We start from the raw sequence: 21,157 nt of genomic DNA on the forward strand, positions 1-21,157 counted from the left end.
TGAGCAATTTTTAATTCTTTTTAGATCTCTTCAGCTACTGCCTAAGCTTAGTTGGGACGCATATACATACATATATAGAAGAACAGGAATTAACATTTCCCATCAGTTTTAAATTTCAAGCTAAGTCAAACATAAAATTGGTGTGTGCAAATACACCTTTCTCTATCTACTTCTATCTCTATCTAGCTTCCTCTCTATATATTTCATATACCTTTACCTATGTCTACCTCTATCTAACTCCCTCTTTATCAATTTCCTATATATATCATATACCTTTAATTATCTCTACCTCTATCAATCACTACCTATCTCTACTTCCATCTCTATCTATCCCATATATATCTCATATTCCTTTATCTATCTCTACCTATATCTAACTCCCTCTCTATTCATCTCCTATATATCTCATATACCTTTAAGCATCTCTACATATCTCTAATTCCCTCTTCTAACTCCCTCTTTATCAATTTCCTATATATATATCATATACCTTTAATTATCTCTACCTCTATCAATCACTACCTATCTCTACTTTCATCTCTATCTATCCCATATATATCTCATATTCCTTTATCTATCTCTGCCTATATTCACCTCCCTCTCTATCTATACACTATATATCTCATCAACAAATCGGTTTTCAATTTCATTATGCTCGATTTTCGGTAAGTGAAAGTTTGCTTCTCAAATCTCAAATCTCACATCTTGGTCTCTTATCTGCTGACATGCCCTTCGCCCCACAGCGAGCGCGTGTTTTGTAGCATTTTATTCTTTTCTCGGGCTAAATAGATTTATAAATCTAGCAAATTGCGTTTGGCTGCATTACCCCTTGAACAGGCGAACCGCTGCCGTTGCTTTATTTATCGTTTTATGTCAATTTATAATTTCGTTTTGCGGCTGAATGGAATTTAATGCGACGCCGCATTAAATATTAAAAGGCGACCCACAGCGCCTTGGCTCGTGGCTTGTCTAGAACGTTGCCCGCCTCTTTCTACCGCTCTCCCTCTCGCCCTCTCTCTCACTCTCTCTCTATCGCTCTGTTTGCCTCTCTGTCTGGCGGCAATTTGCATATTTAGTTGCACTAACTGTTACTGTTGCCGTAAAAGTAATGCTTTGGCCCTGCCAGCTCATTCGCACGCTCACTCGCTCGCTTTGCTATGTAAATCGCGCCAAGTTTTCAAATAACAAACCTGCATTGCCAAGACACGTAAATCCACACGGACACGCACACGCACACGCACGCCCACGTAGACACACCCACGCACAGCCCCCCCATACACACACACGCACACCCACACACCCACACACCCATACCCACGCACTAGCACACCTGTCGTCAGTTTGTTGAACCCCATTTTATGTGGCACGTTAAGTTGAACGAACATTTTGGACTTCATTTCCGGCGCTTCGCCTGCCTTAACTGACTTCAGCTCATCGCCCCCACCCCGTCAACGCCCCTCGGGCTGCGCACATCTTCACCCCAGTCAAAGCTTCGCATTCCAATTGAATTGCTAATGCGGCATGCGATAGCTGCGCATGCCACTGCAGCTACTTACAATAAATGCTGCAGTTGGCACAGTCTCTCTCACAGGCGCCAGGACCCCAACTCGTGGCTCCACTCTGTAATCTCCACTGATATATTTGCTTTGGTCGAGTTGCCACATAACGCGCTCTACTTTTAACCATGATTTCTTATGAACCGGCTGACCTCCTACAACTTTAGCTATTTGTCAGCCAACTAATGGTTAAATACGGCGAATAAACTTTCATTGCAAATACACCGCGACCCAGCTTGCATGCAGGCAGACAGGTGAGCCCAGGTGTTAACATTTTATGTTATCATCTGGCTGTTAATATTTTATGTATTTTATGTTTAAAATTTATGTTATCTTCTGGCTGTTAATAAGTACTTTATATAATCTATCATCTTGCTGTTAACATTTTATGCTATCAATATTTTATGCTATAAAATTTCAGTTCGTATTCTGTTCTATGCAATTTCTAATAACATTTTATGCTATCCGCTTGCTATGAACATTTTATATTATCATTTTACTATTAACATTTTAGGCTATCACCTTGCTGATAACATTTTATGCTAACAAATATCTGTTAACACTTAATGCTATCATCAGGCTGTTAAGATTTTATGCTATCGAATTTCAATTCACACTTAATGTTATTTTCTTGCTGTTTACATTTTCTGCTATCATCTTTTTGCAGTTAATTTAAAAGGTTACATGCATCTTAAGCAGATAAGGATAAACAATATGTTAGCCAAAGGAAAAGTGGGGTACGCTTGTTATAAATTATAAGCAAGAAGTTGACAGAGTGATCGATTTTTTGTGATATATGAAAAGGTGATCCAGCCAGGCAGCTTATAGATTTTAGTGAAGAATGAGCAGTAGCGCAAGCAGACAAACATATGAGCCTGTCTAGACTGATACAGCCAAGAAAATAACAACAAATGAACTGAATAAAAAGAAAAACGCTCTCTCTCTCTCGCTCATTCTTTCTATATATAGATAAATATATATCGCCCTCTGCCTTTCACTCTCTCTGCTTCAGACGCTTCGTAATAAAATATGCTTTCCAAAGAGAGCGCTGCCTGGGAACCTTACAAATATTCATTTTTACATATCTATTCATTTGAACTATTTGTAATGGAATATCCTTGAGCATCGAAGCCTAAATACCACAACAACAACAAAGTAACAAACTGTTGGCAAATTACCAAAGGATAAGCCGTAGGTGCAGCTCGTGTTTAGAATGTAGTTTTTAGTGGCCATCAAATGTCGTGAATAATGCAGAGGCGCACTGAAGGCAGCGCCTATGTACATGCGTGGCAGTTGATGTGTTGGCCTAGCATTCAAATGTTTATTGGCGGAGCGCATTACGGGCGCCACGTTCAGCTGGTCAATCCTTTTATTTGGCCGAGCCACGCAAGGCGAGGCGAGGGCCGCCCGAAAGTAGGCAACGTTTGCGTGTTGCCAACTTCTGGCGTCTGGCGCAAGCAATTTGTATGGCGGCTTATCACTTATCTAGCGGCAGCGAGGGAGGGCCTCCATGAGCATTTAAAGGCGCACAGCTAAAGCCGGAGCCAAAGCCGGAGCCAAAGCTCGAGCCAGAGCGGGAGCTGCCGGAGGTTACGGAGGTTACGCTGTGGATTTGCCCATTAAAGTGAAAGCGAAAAGCGAAAAGCGTCAGCGATGCGTTTAGGGCGGCAAGCGAAAACTTTTTCTGGGCGGGGGCAGGGGTACGCGCGCGGCTCGCTTAACTTACAGCAGGGGTGGGGGGGTAGGTTGGGGTGTGCTATTCAGACTGCTCTACCCATGGCTGTTGCTTTTTATTTTAATTCCCAAATCGAAAAAGTTTGCCATTGCGATTACACTAAAACTCTAAACGCTGTAAGCGACCCGAACCCAAAAAGATTCTGCAATCGGCTTCGAGCGCCTCTTTTATTTATTTATTTTTTTTTTTTTTTTGCTGCTGTTATTGTTATTGTTGCTGTTGCTGTTGCCGGTGGGCGTGGGCGGGGCTGGTGCGTATGTGAACTACTAATTTGGCATGTCTGGGAAGTTTCCTTAGCCATTGCCGGAGCTAAAAGCTCCAGCTCCTCCAACTCCTGCTCCAACTCCTGCTCCAACTCCAGCTCCAGCTCAGCTCAGAGCTCATTCCGTATGCCAAATGTGAGCCGCAGTTGCGGCACGAACATTTGGGGACGCTTCGTAGGCAGTGGGCGTGGCTTAGCTGAATGGCTGACTGGCAATAAGCATGCAGCATTAAACGATTACAAATGATTAAGTCAACAACTTGGCGTGAAATTTGTTCGGCATCGTGTTGCCATATCTCAACTGAATCGCGAGGGCTGCGGAGCTGTTCGTGGTTGCTCGGGTAACTCGGGGCTTGGGGGTCGTCGAGCATTAAATGCAATTTGGCCTAATCTGAGCGTTTGTATCTGCAACAGTGCCGCAACTAAAGACCAACTACTTACTTGCCAATCCCCCCCCCTCTTACCCACTCCCACCGCCTCCGCTCCCCGCACCCCGTTGGCAACACCCATGCTCTGATTGTCTGTCTGTCTGACCTGGGCTATGCAAACAGAATGGAAATTAACCGCATTCGATTCCCCAGGCGGGCCGAGCAAATTTTCTTCATTTTCATTTATTATTTAGGGAATTAATTCTGTGCCTCGCCTGACATACACACGCAATTCAAGCGATTCACTCGTTTCCCCTTCACTCGCCCCACGGCACATACGCTCTGCTCTATGCTTCGCCCACTGGCTGTGAAATTTATTCATTGGACCACAAAAGCGCGAAGCATTCAAATTTTTGGTTATATTTTTGGCTTCTTTCCTTTTCTTTTTTTTTTTTTTTTTTCTTTACTTTACTTTACAGTTGCCAAAACGGCGAATTACGCTCACTTAAGCCATTCAATGGCCACTGCTTAAAAGTTCCCAGACAGTTCAGTGCAGTCCAGTCCAGCTCAGGCCGTTCGGGCACTTCCACACCCCCAGACACCCCTCCGGGCGCATTACGCCAAGTCGGAGTCCTGTGAAGTGTCTAAAATGTTGCTGCCATGTCGCGCCGCTTTGGCTCAGCGGCAAAAAGTACACTTAAGCTGCGTATACCCTACCAGCAGGTCTTGCCATCAACAATTTATCTCAAAAAAAAAAAAAAAAAAAAAACGATATAATAAAGTTTATGCATACTTTCTTAATCTAGTCTGGAACGTCAAGAGTATCGTTGTTTATTTTATGTTTAGATTATATTAATAGAGCTGCTGATATATATACAGATTGTATATTGGTTTTGTCTGTACAGTATATACTATAAATACCAGCTCATAACTGAGTTAATTTAAGGCATTTCTGCAATTTGTTTAATATACTTATTTCAGTTTTGGAATAGAGCCTAATCATGGTATTGTTTTTACTACTAATTTTATACTCATTTTTATTGCACATTACAGCGATTCTATATTAATTTGTATTCTCTTCTGCATAAGCATTGAGCAATAAAGTTGTGAGCATCGTTGTTTTTTTTATTACTATAATTGGTATTCATATAAATGGAATGCTAAAGTTGTATTAATAAATTATTGTACATTTTATTAAAGAAAAATTATATTTATTTTGTTTAATTGCCATAAATATTTTTATTATTACTGGCATTTATTCCTTTGCTGATATTATTTCAAATTATTCATATTTTCAGGACTATCATTTGAATAAATATTAATTTATTAAAGAATTATTACCATTATTATTAAAAATATATTTAAAAACAAATTTTTTACAAATTTTTTTTTTTTTTACTTTTTTAATTATTATTTATATTAGTTTTTATTAGTAATATTATTTTTATCACCATTATCATCATTAGCATTATTATTATTGTAATTGATATTATCTAAATATTATAAGTATGTCTCGGAGAATTTTATCTTTATTATAATTTTTTTATCAATAATAATTATATTTATTAGCGCTTTTATTGGCACCATAATTAACATTCTTAAACTTATTTTTGTAATTTGTAATTTTTGTAATTATTATACTAATATCTACTACGTTACAATTTGCTTTTAAGTTCTTTATGTCATCATTGCCATCATTATTATAAGCATTGTGAACAAAACAAAAAACAGCTATCATTACCGTCATTACCGTTACCAGCAGCATTATTAAGAGTAAGGTCTTCATCATTCGTTGTGCAACATTTCGAAATTTGGGTTAAGATCGGATAATTGTTTCAAACAACTCAAGTGTATTCCATCTTCGGCAATCGAACGTCGAAAACTTTGACTTGACTTGTTTTCATTTTCATGTTGTCCTCGTTTGTCCTCGTCCCAGTTGATCTAGTTTCTGTTGACACTTGTTTTGCTCGGCCGGAATGAAAACAAGCGCTTCAAACTGGGCGGCAAATGGGCGTTGCCTGATGGCATACAACAAGCGCACAAGCCACGACTGTAATATACCCTGGACAAAAAACAAAACAAAAGAAAACCTGTTTTCCAAGTGACTAGATATGATGTATTAAAAACCTATCTAAAATGCTTAGTCACTTGCTCTGTCAGCAGAAATTCTCTTCTATCTAGTCTCTCATATAGTGCCAACAATAGACAATATTATGATGCCAAAACGTCAAGTATTGAATATTCATTCAGAGATTCATTTGAGCACGCTGCGAACTGAATGGCAAATGTCCTTCAGGCCTTTTTGCATTCAAGTCTGTGTTTGAGACGCACTTTAATGGCACTTTTAGTTTCGCTAATCGCTTTATGATGATGTCTTCACAATGTCTCTCTGCGGATTCTGAGTGTACGTGTACGTGTACGTGTGTGTGTGTGTGTGTGTGTTTGCGTGTGCGTGTGCGTCTGTCTGCCTGCCTTTATGGTGTCTGCAGCACGTCAGGAATGTGGAGCAGGTGGTCTAGTTGTCGAGCAACTCTTAGATGCTGCCAGCATGCACAGCCAACAGCTGGGCGATAGTTAAAGTTTTGATGTGAAAACAACTCACGTAGTGGCTGATCAAAGTCGGCTAATGGCTGGCTTATGTCGACTACAAATTAAAATGGCAACCAGAGTCCACACGCCAGAGGCGTCAACATCTTGATGAAACTATATTCGGCAATCGACAGCTGATGAAAAGTCAGTTGGAGTCCTTATAGAGCAAGCAACTAAATCCAACAATTCAGAACTAGTTCAATCAATATTCAATATATCAAATTATCTGCTGAATGGCTAACAATTGCATTCAATTGCTCACCTCAATTTGACAAATGGAGTAAACAACTTCTTCGATTGCCGGACAAACAGCCAGAGTGACGCATGACTGGCTGACGTTTTGTTTTGGCTAAATGGCAAGTTGCTGGAATTGGGAATCGAGCTTCATGGTAATTTGGCCTATGCCAAATGCCGTTCTACATTTTTAAGGCCAATTAAGGCGGCTCGCTAACCGCTAAACAAAACTCGAAGGCAAACACTGCAGGCCGTCGTAGGAGAGCAAATTGGTTTCGCTGGATTGACAGGCCAATCAGGCAGCCACGAAATTCCAGTATTTTTACAGCAACAAAATCTCTTGAATTCATAATGCAGCTGTCTTCGTTTTTTTTTTTTTTTTTTTTTTTAATTTTAATTTTTTTTTTTTTTTTTTTCATTTTTTTTCTCTCAAGTTAATGGCCCGCGCATAGCTCTTGTCAATTGCATAATTGATAGACTCCCTATCCCTGGCCTGCTCAATAGCTGCTTGAGTTGGGTATAATGTTTTCAGTCTCTTGAGCGGACGGACGGGCGACTGTCTGACGACGTTTCTTCCCATTTTATTTATTTTTTTTATAGATTTATGATTAACTCAACGCGAATTTATAAGTTAAAATCGTGTTTTTCTTTGGGCGAAGAGCTTAGTGGCTGAGAGCTTAATGTGAATATTTGTGAAGGGCGATCAAGAAGCAATAATATAAATATAAATGACAATGAGGGGAAACTTCTGAGACCCTTGACTAGGACAAGCAAATCCTTTGAATGCCTAAGCTGGGCCTTACGCCAGACAGCGCTTCTGAATGGGAGATTAGCTATTCTTAAAGGTTAAACAATTACACAAAGTGCAGCAGGGAAGTTGTAGATTGGATAGATGATTAACTAAATAAATAAGTTTATGAATATAGAAAAATATCAAGAAATAGCCAATAATAATTTAGAGCTATCACTATTATCTTTGAGAGCAATATTACACAGTTCAATCTATGGCATTCCCCAGCGCGATCCTGATTCCTTTTCCTCTGCCCCTCGCCCAATCGAAACGTCTGCTGCCTTGCCTTCAACAGAATTTATTCCACCATTATTTTTGGCTTACTTCAAATGCTATTTGTATTTTCTCTCTCACCCAAGCAACTTTAGTTCATATATATATGTATGTATATATTTTTTCTTAAATTAAAACACAATTTGTTTGCTTTTAAGCACATTTCATACGCTTGCAAAAAGAATAGACAATCGCGACGACAAGATTTATGCCTTCACGCAATAGAAATTCAATCGTTAAAAATTCATTCAATGCTGACCTAATTCGCCTGGGCAGCTAAATATTGTTTAGTGGCCAATGCGGCGTATGCGTTATATTTATCATTTCGTTATCAATGGACAACTAAATCGCATTAGGCATGTACAACATGGCCGGGCAAATGTATCTGCCCCTGCCAACGATTTCAATTTTGTTTTCAAGTCCTCGCCTGTCGCCGATTCTGGGTCTGTTTTTATGTGGGTTAATGGGTCCAGGACGAAACTTGGCCATGCCGGTCGCTGTGCGCGTCTGCCATTTCGATTGCGACAAATAAAGCTATTAAAAAGCATAAACATACGAAATGCTTGAGTCTGGGGCAGGAGTCAAAGTACGGAACGGGGACAGCTTGGCTGGGCTTATGGCTTTAATCGTGGATTACATAAAGCATTAAATGGGCCAGAGCTTAATTTCGATTGGAGTTCGTTTCGTTTCATAAGCCTGCCACATGTTGCATGGCCAATCGCAGCTTTGCGCCAGCTCAATAGTTGCACAGCCCCTGACGACTGCATGGCATGGCATGTGTTGATTTTAATCCGAGCATGCGATATACAAATGATATTTCTCATTAATATTAATGCCGGACATTAATCCGCGAACAACAATCACGACGAGCCATCGGCTTATCGAGGCCGCAGCATTGCAGACTCCCCCCATACAGCTACTTAATGCGCATTCAGATATGTTAATTCAATTTCAAATTAAGCGAACACAACGTAAACAATAACAAATGAGCGACAGAAATACACACAGCGCTTAAGGCTACTACTGTTGGTGATGGGCAGAAGTGGGCGTGGCTTACATAGAGAATGCATATATAAATATACATATTTGTGATTTGCAATTGAATGCAGAGAATGTCGAGAAATGCGCTCTGCTGATTTTAAGTTGGCTGAGTTAAGCTCAGTTTTCTTTTTTATTTATTTTATTTAATTTAATATTTTTTTTTTTTTTTTTTACATCTTAACTTACTTAACCTAAAGAAAAGTTTATTAAGTTAAATATTTACTAAAATCTATATTAATTCTAAAAAAAAAAGAGTCATAGCTTAGAGAAGAATCTTTGAAGATTTTTAGAGTGTGAAAATATGGGTAAGACTAAAAGAATGAGGACGGTGTTTAGGTCCAGACATGATCCAGCAGATTTTTTCGTCACATTAGTGTGGAGTCAAAGAGAGAATCTTGAGCTCTCTTTCTATATATCTGGCTCTCATGTACCAAGGAGCCGCAGTGATTTTCCTCAAATATTTTGCTTGAAATACACGCAGTTTATTCGAGTACGTCTTGGCGGTCCTAGCATTCACTTGAATGGCGTAGAGTAGACTAGGAGCTAGGATGATCTTGACCATGTTTTCCAACGAATATGCCTGGCAAACAGCCTGGATAATTCAGCTGATTGACTCCTGAATGACTGCTGCAGTGAGCGGAGATTTTAAGCTTTCATTGTGTGTAAGTGAGAGAATTTCAATGCTCTGATCACGAGAGCACAGTCTGCTGAGTCTGAGCAGCTCTGCTCGCTTTAGTTCGGCTGATAGTCGGCGCAGTCTTCTCTATCTAATCTACGCATCTGCACACTAACACATCGTACTTATAAAGGGAGTCTGGTGGGAGACCGCGACTCGCTATATATACTCCACTGGAACCTAGGCTGAGTGTGACTATTTAGCTATTATTGTCTCTCTTCTATATGTTTGAGATCTTCTCTATTCTACAAGATTTTCTATACGATCTTGTCAGCTAATTCGAGCAGAGCTTTCACATTCAAAAATCCTTTATATGAGATATATCCTAAACATTGCTTTCGATATCATCGCGTTGTGTGTGAGGCAGAGCCCCCAGCTATAGCCAGCGCAGGCTCTACTCCACACATTTAATCTATTGTGACGAAACTGTGTGTTCCTTAGCCACATGAATCATAATTTGAATAAGCGACATCCACAACAATGCGAGCAATTAAAGTGGGCGGGGCAGGCGGAATTTGTTGGTTTAGTTTTATCAACTTGATTGGGCTGAGCGCAGATTTCAAGCAACTGCGCCCGATATGGCATGGTTATGGGAAAAGTTTCGGCTTGAAAGGGTCATTAAATCAGCAGCAGTTGATGTAGAATAAGAAGAAGAAGAAGAAGAAGAAGATGAGAGCGAGTCACAGACTTGCGGCAATGGCATCGAGCACAAACAAATCCAAAGACATGCGTACATGTAAAACTTTCGACATCGAGTTTTATTTGTGAAAAGTATTTTCAACCGAAATTGATTTCTTTCTTTGCAGACGAACAAAAGGAAGCAACAACAGCGCGCAGTTCACAAAAATAAAATAAAAAATAAATAAAATAAAAGAAAGATAAAAGCATCTTTTGGCCACATTGAATGAATGCAGCAACAACAACAACAACAACAACGAGTACAGTGAACAGCTCTGCTCTGCGCAAGTGATATAAGTTGGATATAGCACTCGATATGATGGCCCATAGCATATGGCTAAAAGCGCTGATCGAGCTCTGCTAATTGAACTAGTGGCAAGGTCAGCAACGGCAGCAAGCGCATATCTAAAGAGCTGTTGCCATGGCATCCAGCATGGATAACAATACCGTCTATTCCTACGATATATCCGCCACGGACGTGCTCTATCAGTGGAGCGCTTCGGCCAGCGGAGCACGTGCCGTCGCCCAGGACACATCTGCAGCAGCAGCAGCCGCAGCAGCAGCAGCGGCAGCAACCGAACGTGTTGGTTCGGGCAGCCTGAATGAGACGCACTTTCTGCTGGTGGACTATGCGACCAGCATGAACGACAGTCTGGACTATGCCTCCTATCAGCAGCATCTGGCGAGCACCGAGTGCCGCCAAATGGACAGTAATATAACCTACTGGAATCTTACCTGCGATTCGCCATTGGATTATGCCCTGCCGCTCTATGGCTACTGCATGCCCTTCCTGCTCTTCTTGACCATCATATCCAATTCGCTGATTGTGCTCGTTCTCAGCAAGAAGAGCATGGCCACGCCCACCAACTTTGTGCTAATGGGTAAGTGCCACGCCACCCACAGCAATTTATAAGCCATCATCATCGCTCATAAGTAAACACGGTATTCGATTATTGATTACAGTGCGGCGAAAAGCTTGAATTTTGCCAACTGACTTTTTTTTTCCGCTTTGAGTGTGTTATTTAATATCAGCGAGCGTAATTGGCGTTTAGAGTTCAAAGAGGCATTCAAACAGGTTGCCAAGTCTCAGCTGAGTACGAGGAATGGGAAGGAAACAAATATTGATTGAATTATTGGTGAAAGAGGAGAGGAAGAGATTGAAGATCGTACGATAAAAATTGTAGAGGGATGGTTTGTAATAGAATTGGTATGAGGTCAATGGTATATATATGAGAATATATATACCATAGAGCGACAATAGTATGCAAGAAACATAATCAAACTATGAGCACGGTTGAAGTTTATAGAAAATGCATTAAGTGCTCATCATTCTTATGAGAATCGCATAGAAAGTAGGGCTGATGTGTAAGAGAATGTCATAGACGAGTTATTCATTGTGTAAGAATTAGTCATAGTGTGAACGCATATGAATATTCAATATACTTAGGGTAATCAAAACTCGTGAGAATCACATAGAAAGGAGAAAACGCTTTAACGACAGTGCCTTATAAAAAATTACTAAAGATTTGTTGCTATTGAAGAATATTTTTCTATACACAAAGATTAATGAGAATCGCATAGAAGAGGAATACATGGAAACCCCATTTATAACGGCACACCGTTAACAAAAATGAATGAAGCTTTGTATCTGCTACAGATTCTAAGAGTTCAAGTTTACAAAATATACAATATTTTTACCAACATAAAGATTCATGAGAATCGCGTAGAAAGCGTCTACTTGACTCGTATTTAAAGGCAATGTACTCAAAAATATTGCCAAGACTTTTTACTGATGCAATATATGGAGCACATGCCAGAGTGAGTACACATAAATTAATAAGGCGTGCTAATGGTGAATCATTAAAGGAAGAGGGGGAATTGCAGGTAAAACAAGACTGGGAAAGAGGCATAATTTACAGGTAAAAAAAAAACAACTGGGAAGAACTTGCTAACACAGAAAGTAATTCGAAATAAGAACTTTGCTCTTAAAAATATTAAAGCTACTTTAAAATAGCAAAGAAAACAAAAAATTTGATAAAAGAAATTTTAATCGAGAACAAGCAAAACAGCTTAAATAATTAGAAATTGACTCAGTCAGGTAGTCAATCATTAATTCATGCCTGCTTGCATGCCTGAGAGGAAACTTTTTTCTGTTATGTCTGAATCGGATGCCCTTGAGATGTGTCTACATTCTGACATAGAGTAAAGGAAGTTGCACTGGATGCTGACAGTACGAATACGAATGGTGCTTTATAGAGAGCTGTGAGCCGGAACAGGACGAGTTTGAGATCGTTCTTCATACAGCATACAATTTGTACTAAAAAATATCAAACTCAAGTGACTTGAAATGCTTCCTGTCATAATTGGATGGAATCCTTTTGGACTGCCGGCTCACATGACAAATCAGACCACGATATCCAGCCCTGTGGTGGGCCAGCACCCTAGGACCTAATCATATAGGTCTACTATTTGATTTGATTCAATTTGAATACATTGTTAGTCACTACGCACGACGAGGCTAGGCAGAGTCTTAAAAAGCATTTAACGCACACTGATCGATAAATCGATATTGTGATTGCAAAGGATTTGCTTTCTATTGTCCTTCAAGGACAAGGCCTGCGCCAGTGTAATCGCTTCAAGCTCGTTCCAGTGAAACAGCCAGCCAGCCAGGCAGCCCTCTCGCCCCGCTCGGCCTCTTAAACATATTTATGATTATTACTTATTTTTTATTCCATGTCATTTCATCTGTGCAGAGTGCTGGGGCCCCTCATCGCTGTCCCAGCACACGCGCGGATCCATTTAATGCGTCACAATGTTAAATCAGGCAGAAGTTTTGCGAGATTTCAAAATAGCTGGCAATGTGCGTGCCACATTTGGGTCCGCCCCCCACGCCCCACAGCCGGCTGACTGTGGCACGCATTCCGCGTGCCGCAACTTCAAGTAATGCTGAGATATTCTAATAGCGTGTGTAATGCTAATGGCTGACTGACTAGGCGGCTGGCTGCCTGTCTGCCTGGCTGGCAATCGGGGAGCTTTGTGCTATGTGCCACTTGCCACTGATTTATGAAAAGTCGCTTGGCCAGCGAAACGGGTGCCAGTGGGGTTAAGGACCTGCCTGTGAGTGTGAGTGTGGGCCACCAGAGATATCAGTGGCGAGGTAATTCAATTTCCGGCACTGAACTGTGTGCAATGCAATTTGTAGCCGCAGATTACGTAAGCGCCCAGAACTGTTCGCGAAATGAAAAAGAGAAGAAATTTGTTCGCTGTTGAGCATAAGACAATGTAAGCCACAAACAGCCGCTCATAAGCCGTGTCATTTGCCTTTTGATATTCGTCCATGCCAAAACAACCCAAAAAAAAAAAAAAAAAAAAAAAAATAAAAAAAAAAATAACAACCAACACCAAACAACCAACAACTGTCAACTGTGGCATGCCATCCCTCGCTGCTTGTCAATGGGTTAATCGCATTGAATGCGCGTTGAGGGGCAGGGGCCGGACGCGGCTAATCGCATTTGGCTGCCAGCAATGGTGACAAGCAGGAGGCGAGCTAAGCGACAATAAATGACAGCAGTCCAAACATGAAATGAACTTTGACTTAAGCTAGCTGCAGAGCAACAGCAACAGCAACGGCAACGGCAACGGCAACAAGAAGTTGACTGAACATGAATTGAACATGAAACCCCCTGTGGAGCAAAGGTCGCCGTTGCAGAATAGTCGAGAGACAATGTCCGTCAGTCACGCAGTCAGTCACGCAGTCAGTCACGCCGTTCGTGAGCAGTTGAAGTGGCAGCGGAGCGACTTTGTCGTTAACGTTCCCGTCACACGGGGCGTATGATGAACTTGAACTTTAATGCAGCAGCCAAGTAGAATGTAATACAAATAAAACACAAAGTTGATTAGCCCATCGTGGCGACTGCTGCCGCTACTGCCGCTGCTGCTGCTGCTGCTGAAGCATGGCTGCAACCAATTAAAGCATCTATTTATTTAATTGACTCCTTTAGAACACTGTTAGCTGACAATTTTCTTATTGAATTACAGATTCCACTATTTAGCCACGCAAACACTGTCATTCGGCTTCCGTGGAAAATATTTGATTCAACTGCATTCTGAAACTTTTTGCCAATATGCATAAATATGATATTTATGATTAAAAAATAGAATGTTTGTATTTATTTAAATAATTTATAAATTTGAGGCAATTTTGTTTATTTTATTAATATTAATTAATATTATTTTTTATATATTTTATTTGCTTTAAATTATTTATGTATTTCAATTATATATGTATAATTTTATTCATTTTATTTATTTATACATATACTCAAAATATTTTTATATAAATTCAATTTATTTAATTTTTTTATTTTATTTATATTTTAGTAGTTAGTTTTTTTGTTTTTTTTTTGCATTCCATTAATTTATTAATTAATTTAATTAATGCTTTTGTATTATTTGATTTATTATTAATTTAATTTTAAAATATATGTATACTTGAAATATTTTTATTTATATTTTTTTATATATTTAAAATATGTTTATATAAATTTAAATATAAATCTATTTTTAGTGTTTTTTTTTATTTATTTTATTAAATTAATTTTTTAATTATCACATTTAAGATATTTTTATTTATTTAAATTATTTATTTATTTGACCATATCTTGAGAGTGAAGGCGTCTAAGTCTTCTCTAAGCACCGTTACGGGCAGAACAAACCCAAGTCGCCTATCTAGCCCAGCTGTTAGAGTGGCAATCAAACCTCTGAAGGTATTTATAGCAGCTTGAGTTCTCGCTCATTCAATTTCACAGTGGTTTTATTGCTCAACTACTCAGCTGCAGTGAGCGTACCATGAGTGAGGGTGATGGCAGGGAGAGCATATTAACAATAAGTGAGGGTGAGGGTAGGGACAGCATATCAACGTTTCCGCTCTTACAAATTAATGCTCCAAGTGTCACTCTTACACGTTACTTCATAATTTTACTTCATAAAATTACTTCATGGCAATTTAGATGCTTCCCAAATGACTTGACAGCTCACAATGTGAAAAGCTGAACAGAGTCTGTTCTAAAAAAGAACTCGTTGTTTTATTGAAAAAAAAAAAAAAAAAAAAAAAGAATCAAAATAAATCAGCACTCAGCATACTTAAAATATATAAAAATCGAAAAATCTTCGTTTGAAAGTTTCCCTGCTATATAATGCGATTTTTTCATAAACTACTTCTCAAGCAGCTTACAGAAAACTATTTCAACTCTCGACAAAATGATGTAACTATGTATGCATGGAATAACCAAGCATGAATGCAGCCGTCGAGCCCTTTTGGCCAACCTTGGCAAGAAAATGCTAAAAGCGAGTCTTTTATTCTATTATTCAGTTATGCGACTCTTTGTTTATCGCGTCACGTTTGCCTTGTCAGCAGCTTTTTAGTTGCAAAACTAACTTATTTTTAGTTTCCTTAGAATTTTTTTTTTTTTTTTTTTTTTTTTTGTTCCTGTAACTGTCACAACATGGCATTAAAAACTTGTTTTGCGGTCAATTCAGTTGTGCGATAAGTCTGTTATTCAAGTGCTTCATGCGGATAGACGGCCAGTAAGGCTCTAAATTGTAGAGCAAGTACTTCGAAATTTGAGGGTGAGAAAGCAACACAGATTGAGACAGAGAGAGAGAGAAACACTTGTAGATAAAATGTAAAAGTTAAAAGTTGAAGGAAAGTAAACGGAAGAAAATATGAAAGATTCAAGTTGGTCGGCATAATTTAATGAAAGAACTCTGAAGCTATAAAATTGTAGAAATATTTTATTTAAAATTGGCAGGAGAAAAACTGTTATAGATGACGCAAATGTTAAAGGAATGTAAATGAAGAAATGTAAAAGGTTTAATAACAGAAGCCCTAATGAAGGAGCTAAATTTTCGAGTTTGAGCTAATCAATAGAAGTCTAAACTAACTTTTAAGTCAATTCAATTACTGCATTGCGTATAGAATAAGTAAAAGAGAGAAAGAGCATGCATATAAGCGCCTTCTGCTCCTCCTGCTTCTCCTGCTTCTCCTGCTTCTCCTGCTCTCCTCGTCAACTGCAATAAAATCAGTTTGAGTTTGTAACTAGAGGCGGTGGGGCGTTGTCAAATATAAAGGAAGAAGCAGCAGTAAGCTGCAAGCTGCAGCTCTATTCAATATAGTAGTTTCTTGAACAATAACGTACTCGAGTTAAGCTCGTAAGCTGTGGCAGATGCAGCATAACCTCACTTAACTTGCCATGCCCCACATACATATACATATGTATGTATATGCTGTAATGTATACAAGCCTGGGCTTAGATAAACAATAATATAATTGAAATTTCAAGTGTCTAGCTTTAAGAGAAGCAAGTTGATGGAGCACGGCACACATACCATAAAGCCAATATACTCCTCTCACATTTGGAGAGGGGATATCGGATCAAACTAATGCCGAAAAGTTTATAAATTATGATATCAATAAACAGAGTCTATGGTCTATTATTAATGTTGCTCTGCTCTTCTACGTAATTAAGTATCTGATTATTCGCAAGACAAAGCTGCCCGATGGCCAACATCAAAACTAAATTAGTTAACTTAAGCAGAAAGCGGACAGTAAATGGCTTAAATGGAACCCTGGCCAAGGGGTCAAATTAGGAAAGGCCAAACGTGTTTTTAAGCCAAACTATGGGTTGGTCATTGTTCATTTATCCACACTCTAATCCAATTTGTCACATTGTTGTTTGTTCTCACTCTCACTCTCACTCACTCCCTCTCACTCTCTCTCTCTCTCTCTCTACTTTGCAGGCATGGCCATTTGCGATCTGCTGACGGTGGCATTCCCCGCTCCTGGCCTCTGGTATATGTACACATTTGGCAATCATTACAAGCCCATGCATCCGGCCTCCATGTGTCTGGTCTACAGCATTTTCAATGAGGTAAACAAAACAAAAAAAAAAACCCTAAAAAAAATAGAACAAATAGAAAAAGAAAAAAAGAAAAAATAATAAAAACAAAAACCTCAACGACAAAAAACAAAAACCACGAATGGGCACGCGGCTCAGTTTCGTGTTGTTTACCATAGAACTAGAAAAAGATGAAGATGAAACTGAAGAAGAAGACGAAGATGGGCATGAAGATGAAGAAGAAGAGGAGCTCGAAGAAGAAGAGCAGCATCTTTTAATTGCTTGGGCAAGTTCAAGAGGGTTACTTTTGGAGTAGAGCGCGTGGGGTTTGTTTAGGGCGGCAGCGAAAGGTGACCCCTCGGCAGGATGGCAGGTTGGCTAACAGTGGAGGGGCGAGACAGCGGCGGGGCAATAAGAGGGGCTCATATAGACGCTCATTGACCTAAATAAAATGCTTGACTGCAAGTTGGCGTCCTTTGTCTCTGCTGCTGCTGCTGCTGCTGCTGTTGCTGCTGTAGATGTTGCTGATGTATGACGCGTAGGCATTCTCAGTGCTGCGAATACCGTTATTATAGCCAGCCACCCTTAGTTGTATCGTTATCGTTATCGTTATCGCATTTGCTGCTACGTTACGTTTGCACTTTGTTTATGTTTGTTTCTCTCACTGTGTGTGTGTGTGTGTGTGTGTGTTCGTTCGTGTCATTTCTGTCAGCATAATGAAAGACCAAAAGTTGATAGAGGCGCAAGTTTTTATGCAAGCTGCCAACTGCCACAAACTAACTGAAGTGTCAAAAGCGAGTGGGCAGACTACCAAACAAACTAACCAAGCCAGTCAGCCACCCACCCACCCACTCACCCACTCAGTCAGTCAGCCAGCCACCCGCTCATTCAAAGTATTCAGTCATTCATTCATTCCCTCATTCCTTCGTTTGCACTCTCCGTGCTCACGCTTTCCCTCATTTCATTTCTCTTTTTTTTTTTTTTTTTTTTCGCCCGCGAAGTTGCCGTTGTCGCACGTTTGCCTTGATTAATCAACATTTTCAATTTATGGCGCTCGTTTAGAGCAGCAGCAGCTGATGAAGGTGTGTCGCCGGCTAAAGGGGTTGGGCCCCGAGATGCTGAAAGATGGCGGCATAAAGCAAAACTGTTTACTCATTTCAATGGAGTAGTGTCGAGCTGATAAGATGTGCCCCATTGTTGTCGCCGTTGCTGTTGCTGCTGCTGCTGTTGCTGCTGTTGCTGCTGCTCCTGCTGCTGCTGCTACTGCTGCTGCTGCTGCTACGTGCTGTGACTTGACTCCCAGGGGATTTGTAGCAGCCAAAATCCCATGCTCTGCCCCAGCCAAACAGCATGGGAATGAGCATGTGACGGAGGCGTTTTGGGGTTCGGGGTTCGGGATTCGGGATTCGGGATTCGGGGTTGACTTGAGTAGTTGGCGGCGTCGACTTGGAGTGGCCGTGTGTCTCCGGCCATGTCTCCGGCTATCTGCGTATGACGGCCATAAAATTCAGCTCACATACACAAAGGCTGTAATAACCGCCAGGCGACCATTGCAGCTAAACTTGAAGACATCTTCGTTACATTTCCCTCGCAATTTATGTGCCGCTCGAAAAAGGCACGGACGGCGCGTTTTAATGGTCATGTTAATGTGCCAGCCGAGTGCTGCTTCGTCTCTTTAACAAGCTCTCACAAACAGCAGCAACACCAACAACAACAACAACAACAACAACAACTGATACTAGACTCGCTGGCAGCTGTAATTGCAGTTGCGCTTGTGTTTATCTCTCGCCGAGTTGTTAGCTAAATCCACATAAATCGGATTAGGCCACAGTTTGCTGCATAGAATGCACTCAGTTATGTGCGTGTTGAACAACATGTAAGCTGCAACATGCATTGACTAACAGCAGCTTTTCGCTGCCAGCACTTTATGCCGACAGACCGAAAGACTGAGAGAGACAGAGACGGAGAATAGTGCTGTACTGCTTTAAGAGCATTTCAAATGCTCGCGCACTGAACTTGATGCAATTTAATTAACGCGATTTAAAGCTCAGCTCATAGAGAACTGTAAAAGTTGAAATCTGGCCTAAACCGATAGAAGGATTGATGCTATTTCAGAAGGATTAATACTATTTCCCATAACTACATGTATATCAAAACTTTTTTCAGTCATCAATAACAGTTGGTGTCTGCAATATTCAACAGGATTTGCCAATTGATTATCATATATCTAAGCCTAAATGTATTTAGATCTAAATGTAGTTAGATCATTAATGAAAATTCCTGTTTTGGCATCCTCATGGTAACTCAATGACTCCTAGATAAGCAGGTGGAATATCGAAACTGCACTTGAATCTTAATATCGACATTTGATACAAATAAATCGCTTTGGCCTTAAGCTGTCTGCAATGGATTTATAGAAGATTAGGATTTCCCTACTTATTTTCATTACTATTATTTTTTATTACACTTTTCCTCTAATGCAGACTTTTTTGAAACTGCAAACACCACTATATCGAAAATTGCCATAAATCGAAAGGAATTCATTGTCAATAATTCTCGAGAGAAAACTGTTCCCCTAGCTATTTCGAATTATAGGGATTCTACTGTACATACAAATATGTATACAATACATATAAATATAGCATATACATAGTACAATAGAAAAAGCAATAAAGTCTGAGTCTCATATTCCAAATATTCTATAAAAAATGTTTAATTTAATATGAATAAATGAATACAAATAATAAAAATCGCGATATGTGGAGCTAACTTATAAATAAATGAAATATTACCAGCAAAGCCAGTCAAGAGTTTTTTAAATACATGATAATGATGCATAAAACAAGAAACTTTTATAATGTTCTATCATAAAATTATAATTTTGCAAACGAATTTATTTCAAATGAGTTACTTTCATATTCCCCAGCATGACCAGCTTTATGTATTCAGCCTACTTTCTGCCAGTTCTTAAGGCTTTATTCTCTTATCTTTATTTACAGATCATGCCCGCCATGTGTCACACCATCTCCGTCTGGCTGACTCTGGCCCTGGCCGTGCAAAGGTAAATATGTAATAAATACTTTTACTTTGACTTTCTTTCCTTCACTCGCACATGTTTAAATATCACTCGCTCATCAACTGTCGTCGTCCATGCTCGTGCTCATACTCTGGTGCAGGCCATCCAACAACTGACTTACTCTGGCTCACTGACTGCCGGACTGACTGACTGACTGTGAGAGCTCTTGACTTGTCAAGGGGATAATAAATCAGCTGTGCTCAGTCGGTCACGTTGGCTGTCGTGTTGCCAATACACTCAGCGCTGTCTTTGCCATACAAATTATGCGCGAGACAACAAAAAATGAACGAACGAAATATAAGAAAATCCGGCCTGATTCGCTAGAGCCGTCTTTCGTCCAGTTAACGCGTCGTATGAGTAATGTGCGTGTTGTCTCTGCCAATGGCTATAAACATGACATATACTCCTACAGTGTGTGTGTGTGTGTGTGTGTGTATGTGGGTGGGTGTCTGTCAATCAATCGCATTTGTTTTACAAATCTCTTTTAACCTGCCTTTGTTGCCTACTTTTTTGCTCATCAGCTTAAACGATAAAAAAAAAAAAAAAAAAAAAAAAAAGCGATAGAATATTAATCAAAGAAATTATTGTATATATTAAATATTAATAATATTTTTTAAAATTTTTTAAATAACTCTGAGACATTTGTAAATATAATTTTTTTATATATATATTTCTGAAATATTTTACAAATTAATTACACAATATATTTTAAAAATATTATTAATATATATGTAGATTTAAATTGCAATTTTAATGTTTTTTTTATTTATTTATTTTTTCTTTTTTTTATATTTTTCTGAAGTATTTTTAAATAAATTTAACAATATATTTTATTAGCAAATTTGTATTTTTCATTTAATTCTACTAAATTATATTTTCCCAATTTCTCACTTCTAATTTCTGCTCTCTAGTCAAAGTGAAAGCAGAAATTTAAAGCGAGCAGTTGGGAAATTTAATTTTCAAATTTATTAGCTACAAATTTC

At 39.3% G+C, this 21,157-nt stretch overlaps 1 protein-coding gene across 1 annotated transcript in view; it reads left to right on the plus strand.

Annotated features, from left to right (window-relative positions):
• LOC6584527 (sex peptide receptor) overlaps positions 1 to 21,157 on the plus strand; it is a 73,205-nt gene that overhangs the window by 44,452 nt on the left and 7,596 nt on the right. Inside the window, exons 3-5 of the mRNA XM_002010146.4 lie at positions 10,331 to 11,083; positions 17,001 to 17,131; positions 20,098 to 20,159. Coding sequence (XP_002010182.2) covers positions 10,624 to 11,083; positions 17,001 to 17,131; positions 20,098 to 20,159 — 653 coding nt within the window. The 5' untranslated portion in view covers positions 10,331 to 10,623. The remainder of the gene's footprint in view (positions 1 to 10,330; positions 11,084 to 17,000; positions 17,132 to 20,097; positions 20,160 to 21,157) is intronic.

This window comes from Drosophila mojavensis, unplaced genomic scaffold (assembly GCF_018153725.1).
Source record: "Drosophila mojavensis isolate 15081-1352.22 unplaced genomic scaffold, ASM1815372v1 contig_136, whole genome shotgun sequence".
In the NCBI taxonomy this organism is placed as follows: Eukaryota; Metazoa; Arthropoda; class Insecta; order Diptera; family Drosophilidae; genus Drosophila; species Drosophila mojavensis.